This window comes from Onychomys torridus, chromosome 5 (genome assembly GCF_903995425.1).
Source record: "Onychomys torridus chromosome 5, mOncTor1.1, whole genome shotgun sequence".
Classification (NCBI taxonomy): Eukaryota; Metazoa; Chordata; class Mammalia; order Rodentia; family Cricetidae; genus Onychomys; species Onychomys torridus.
Window position 1 is genome coordinate 123766761 of NC_050447.1, and position 6451 is coordinate 123773211.

At 51.9% G+C, this 6451-nt stretch overlaps 1 protein-coding gene across 1 annotated transcript; it reads left to right on the forward strand.

Moving 5' to 3' along the window:
• Window positions 1-557: 557 nt before the first annotated feature.
• On the forward strand, window positions 558-5164 carry Nxnl2 (nucleoredoxin like 2). The gene is made up of 2 exons (XM_036187007.1): window positions 558-859; window positions 4996-5164. Exons 1-2 carry the CDS (start codon window positions 558-560, stop codon window positions 5162-5164), a joined length of 471 nt encoding a protein of 156 aa, XP_036042900.1.
• Window positions 5165-6451: the final 1287 nt, after the last annotated feature.

A 6451-nucleotide genomic window follows, 5' to 3' on the forward strand; every position in this document is an offset into this window, starting at 1 on the left:
TGGGGCGGTTGGCACAAGGGTGGATCCGGCTCTTGTGGCGGGGTAGGGCGAGGCTGGTGGGCGGAACAGAATTCGGGGCCACAGAACAGGACAGGGTGGACTGGGTGGGGTGTAGTTGGGCGCTCGAGTTGGGTGGGATATGGCGGAGCCAAACAGGTCATGGGTGTCCAGACAGGTCCTGGGTGAGCGAGACAGGATGCAGGTGGGAGAGGTGGGGCGGGACAGGGCTCAGGTGGATGATGTGGGATGCGGGTGAGTAGAGGGGGTCGTGGGTAGACGAGGCAGGATGAGGTAGAGTAGAAGGTGGGCGGGGTCGATGGCGTGTCTCTGCTTCTGGAGCCGGGCACCCCGCTGTCACGGCTGTGGCCGCAGCTTCTGGAGTAGCCGGTGTCTGCTAGCTCCTCCCGTGGGCTCAAGGTGTGCTGCTCTGCGGGAGGCGGGGCTGCGAGGCGCCCGGTACTGCGCTAGGCTCTGCGTGCCCTGCCCACAGACGGGTGGCAGCACAGCCCCGGGGCTCGTCTTTTCGGGGTGTCCTCCACAAGCCGGGCTCCGGGGCGATGGTGGACGTGCTGAGCGGGCGGCGCCTGGTGACCCGCGAGGGCGTGGTGGTGGAGGCGGAGGCGGCGCTGCAGAACAAGGTGGTAGCTCTGTACTTTGCGGCCGGCCGGTGCTCGCCCAGCCGCGACTTCACGCCGCTGCTCTGCGACTTCTACACGGCGCTGGTGAGCGAGGCGCGGCGGCCCGCGCCCTTTGAGGTGGTGTTCGTGTCGGCGGACGGCAGCGCGGAGGAGATGCTGGACTTCATGCGGGAGCTTCACGGCGCCTGGCTGGCACTGCCTTTCCATGACCCTTACAGGCAGTGAGTGCGGACCCGGGGGACGGGGCACAGGGCTGGAGCTCTGGCTCCCCCGGACCTCCTCTCCTGCACCTTGCTGCTCTTTCAGACTCTGATCCTATCCCCACTTTTTCCCTCTTTAGGTCCCAATGCTGGTCAGTTCCATGGAGTCTTGAGTCTTGGTTTCAGCATCCACGGGGATCCCGCCAGTGTTTCAGTCTTTCACGATTAGGGTTTCAGAGATCTGCACTTCTCAGGAGCTCCGGGGCTGGTTTTGATGCTAACTGGCATCCCTTAGCTAGTCTTCTTGATAAGTGCACGAGGAAGGGCGGGAAGCCACCAACCTGAGAGTAGGGGCTGTTCATCCTAACCTGTGACCACAGAGCTGGATTGGAGGGTACCCTGGGGGAGGGGGCGGGGTTCAGAGCGAGAGGAACCAGGTGCCCACCACCTTTGCGATTTCGTTTTTACCGACAGCGATGAAGTTCTCCAACTATAACGTGTAATTTTCAGTAACATGAATGCTATCACAACACATGCAGGAGGACTGGGAAAGAGCAAGGCATGGCTGGATACATGGCCAGCGTGGTGGTGGTGGTGGTGGTGGTGGTGGTGGTGGTGGTGGTGGTGGTGGTGGTGGTGGTGGTGGTGGTAGTGGTGGTGGTGGTGGTGGTGATGCTGGTGCTGGTGATTTCTCCTGTGGTGGAAGAGTCCAGATGGAGGTCTCATAGTACACGCCCCCATCCTTGCCCCTTTCTAGAACAGATGTCAGTTTCTGGGTATCCTCTGATTCTGGGTCTTGGCCTTATTACTCAGCTACAGCACTACCTGTGAGTCCCTTCTGAAAAACGAAGTGTAGCCAACTTGGTGACATTCTGTAGATTTTTAATAACGAGAAGCCCCCTGATTCTGTGTGTGTTTGGGGGTGAACTTGTGGGTGTATGCCAGTAGAGATCGGAGGACAACCTCTGCTGTTATTTCTCAGATGTCATCCACTCTGTTTTTTGAGACAGGGTCCCTCACTGTCCTGGAAATCACTAAGTTGGCTAGGCTGGTGGGCCAGTGAGCCCTAGAGAGCCACCAGTCTCTGCCCACCCCTCACCCCCATTCTGGGATTACAGCTTTTTATGTGGTTTTGAGGTCTGACTCTGTGTCCACAAGCTTGCAAAGCACTTTACTGATCCTTCTCCCCCAATTTTCCTAAACTATTTCTCCCTGATGGTTCCCAGGGAGGTGGAGCACCCAGGGGAAGCTGCTTAGCCTTGGAGGCTGAGGCCTCACTCGTGCCGGTACCATGAAAATCCCCATGATAATAAGTCTAGTGATAGCTGATTTTTTTTTTTTTCCCCCGGAAGGACTCCCTTGAGAACTGCTGCAAGTGCTGAGCTTTGAGATGTGGTTTGACTCGATGGCAGGCACTCAATTATATGGAGCTTTTGAAAGGACACACTTGTTTTGCAGTTGAGATGGCGACGGTGTTGATAATTAGACAGCGAGCTCAGGTTCCCCCTCAGAGAATAGGGCTTTGGGTTGCCCATGAGGATAGTGAGAAAGCAGTTTCATGGCTGAGTAAAGAGATGCATGAAGAATGGGGTTGAAATAGTATGTGAAAGGGCTTCTGTAATCATACTTTTCTAGTTGCTGTCACAAAATAGTTGACAAAAGCGACTTAAGGGAACCTGGTGGGGGGGGGGTGGCTCAGTAAGAGTGCAAGTATGAACATCTGAGTTCAAATCCCTGGCACTTAAGTTAAAACAAAAAGGAAACATGGTGGCATGTACCTGTAACCCCAGGCACAGATGAGTAGAGTCAGCCAGATCCTGGGAGCTCACTGGCCAGACAGTCTAGCCGAGATACCCAGCTTTAGTTTCAGTGAGAGAACCTATTTCAAGAGACTAATGTGGAGAGTAATTAAGGCATCTGCCATATCCCTCTGGCTTCTGCATGCACAGGCACAGTCCCTTCCCCATGGACTAAAAGAAACTTAAGCGGGGAGGGTTGATCTGGGCTCACAGTCTGCTACTGAGGCAGAAGCGTGAGGAGGTCGTCACTTGGTGTCTGCAGTCCGGAGTCAGAGGGAAAGGGATGCTGGCGCCAAACGAACTTACTTTGTGCTTTCTTTCACTCCAGGACCAGCCCATGCAATGGTGCCTCCCACAGTTAACAGGGTTCTTTTTTACCTCAGTTAACCCAATCTAGAAATCTCCCACAAACTTGTCCAGAGGCTTGTCTCCTAGATGAGTACAGATCCTGCCAAATTGATAATCGATATTAACCATCCCAGGCTCCTCACAGTGTCAGCTGGTGACAGATCAGCATGCTGGCCTATTGCCCTAATTCGCAGATGTGCCACTGAGGCATAGAGTCCAGTTCTCCTGGGGTCTACCTCTGCCCTGGCTGATGTCCTTTCCCAGGGTGATTAACCACCCTATCTGTACACCGACTCTCTGGAGAAGGGTGTTACTTTGGGAACCATGTAGCTTTCTTTCTTCCTTCCTCACCCACATGCTCCAGAGCCTTTGTGTGTCAGGTGAAGACAAGTGGGCCTTTATGAGCACAGGTTGGCCTGGCTTGCCTGGGCTTCATTTCCAGAAGGATTTTCCTTTTGCAAACTTAATTATCTGTCCTTATCATTCCTTAACCTCGATGTTGCTTTATGCAAACCAAGAAGTAGAATATTCTGAGGGGATGCTAAGTCAGCTAGGATTTGGGGACTCAGATCATGGTCCAAAGGAAAGGGGCCACCACTAGGGGGAAGTGAGAGCTGAGTGGGACATCCAGGAAGTGTTTGAGGAAGTTGCTCTCTGCTGTAGGGGACAAGGCAGGACAGGAAGATCATAGAGGCCCCAACTGGGAAGTGAACCTGAAAAGGACCCGTGTGTAGCTTTCCCTCAGAGGTCTCTACTACCCACTACTGTTCCTCAATTCCTGAAGAGACACCTGAGGGAGGAGGAGGAAATTTTCTACTACCAGGAAAACCACTCGTGGATCCATGAGATTGCCATGGCATGGCTGGAGGCTGGTGCACCTGTGGGAAGGGAAACACCCCGAGCCCTTACCTTGCCCTCAGAATTATGCGGGTGCATTCCAGTGTAGCCCTATCTTCTGACACAGCAACAGGTACTGTGTTCAGCCCAGAGAGGCCACTGTTTATTGCCAGTATATCTCTGAAATGAGATCTCGGTGCTTGTCTGGAGCTGTCCCTCTGCCCAGATGTCCCAGTGCAGGTGACCAAGAAGAGGACCATCTCAGCATGAGAATGACTGCAGGGGCAGGTGCCCATGCTCCATGTAGACATTTTCTCAGAGTGAGGGTTCCATTGCATCCTAAGCTCTGTGACTGAGTTTATCTGTCTAGGAAGAGATCCTCCTGCCTCAGCCTCCTGAGCACAGACTTTCCAGGCATGCATTACCATACATGGCAGAACCAGGTCTCAAAGCAGCTGCAAGCATTCATGCTATAGGTTGCCACTCCCAAGAGGATCCTTGAAGAGCTTACAGTAACCTCCTTGCAATGCTGGCACTCATAGGCTGGGATGTGGGCAGGTTCCAAGGTGCCTAGTAGGCATCTTTCCCTCGTACCAGTCCAGCCTCTGATTTGCCTTCTTAGGATTTGGCTGGCTGTTGGGGAACCTTTCCTGCCAGCTGACATGTTTGGAGTTTAGGAAAGTAGACCAGCCTGGACTCATTTCTTGGGTAGACAGTGGCTTGGGGCTCTCTGATTCAAGTCTCTAGGTCTCCCAGGTCTCCACTTCACTGGCTTCTGGATCCAAGGCAGCTCTTGCCTGGCCCAGCCTTGTTCCATGTCCCTTTTAGATGAGGTCTTGTAGTCTCCTTATGTTGCCCAAGCTGGTCTCAATTGCATGAGCTAAGTTAATCTCTCTGCCTCATTCTCTTGAGTAGCAGGAACTACAGGCTACTTGAGTTTTGGATTGTTTTATTTATAGTACTACAAGAGTTTGATTGTATCTTCAACTTGAGCTTTATATAGTATGGCTGTCCCTTGGTATCTGAAGGGAATTGGTTCTTGGATCCCCTGTGGGTACTGAAACTAAATGGTATTCACATCTCTATATAAAATGGCAGAGTGTGCATAGAATGCACACACAGCCCTTCCTTTCAGACCTGCAGCAGTGTTAACCATCTGCCCTCTGTCCTCAGTGAACTGAAGAAGAGGTACAACATCACAGCCATCCCCAGGCTCGTGGTCATCAAGCAGAATGGAGCCGTCATCACCAACAAAGGGCGGAAGCAGATCCGGGAGCGCGGGCTGGCTTGCTTTCAGAACTGGGTGGAAGCAGCCGATGTTTTCCAGAACTTCTTGGGGTGAATCTAGAGGGACCAGGGCAGGTATTTGCTGCAAGCACTGGGCAGACGCCTTCCAAGAGGTAGTTACCAGCTTTCTTCTCCTGTTGACGGATTTCATAGTAGAGGCACCAGAGCAGGTCAGAGGGCAGACACTGCCCAGGAAAGAACTACGCCGTCCCTCCATGGGTCCTAGAGTCCCTTCGTAGTGCACTCTTGTTTCTTATAGCTTTCTCCACCTGTGCCTAGGCTCCAGGACACATCAACAGTGTGCTCTCAGAGATCTGTGCAAGATGCTCGTTCCTACAGGCTGCTTTTTCTGATGACCTATCACATTTTAGAGATGCCTTGGTAAGCATATTTATTAATCAAGTTTGTAGACTATGTCGTTTAATAAACCAACATTCATACCTTGAGCAGCTCAATGTTTTTCTTTTTCCTTCCAAACCAAGTACCAACAGACGGGCAAGTCAGTAAATACCATGCTTAAGCTGTCCATTCAAACAAGGGGGTGCTGCTAACTGCACCTTGTCTTGGAAATTTTTTCTAACCTTGTCTCTTCTTCCTTCCTTCCTTCCTTCCTTCCTTCCTTCCTTCCTTCCTTCCTTCCTTCCTTCCTTCCTTCCTCCCTCCCTCCCTCCCTCCTTCCTTCCCTCCCTTCCTTCTTCCCTTCCTCCCCTCCTCTCTTTCCTCCTCCTCCTCTTCTTCCATCTCTTCTTTTTGGAATGAGAATGTTCTGCTTTTCCCCCCACGTCCTTCTTCCCTCCTTCCCTCCTTTCCTCTTTTCTTTTGGAAGTGGGGATTGAGTCCACAGCCTTGCCCCTGCTAGCTGAGTGCTCTATATGCCCCTCTGTGCATGTGTGTGTTTTATATATGTACATGTTGGTGTGAGGGGATATGCATGTACATGGGTGAGCAAGTGTGCAGAGGTCAGAGGCTGATGTCCAATAACTTTCTCAATGATTCTTCACCTTTTTACATTTTTATGATTATTTTTAATTATGTGTGTCTCTCTGTGTGTATATGCCTGTGGAGGCCAGAAGAGGGCATCAGATCCCATGAGGCTGGAGTTGGAGGCAACTGTGAGCTGACAGTTGTAGTCTGTCTTGTCTTCTAGAAGAGTAGCAAATACTCTTAACCTCTGAGCCATTTCCTCAGCTTTTTCTGTTTATATAGTGCTGAGAAATCCAGGGCCTTGTGCATGCCAGGAAAGCACACTACTACTGAGTTATACCCCAAATTCTCTCTCTCTCTCTTTTTTTTTAAAGGCCCCTCATTTGGAGCTTACTTATTCAGCTAGGCTGGCCAGTGC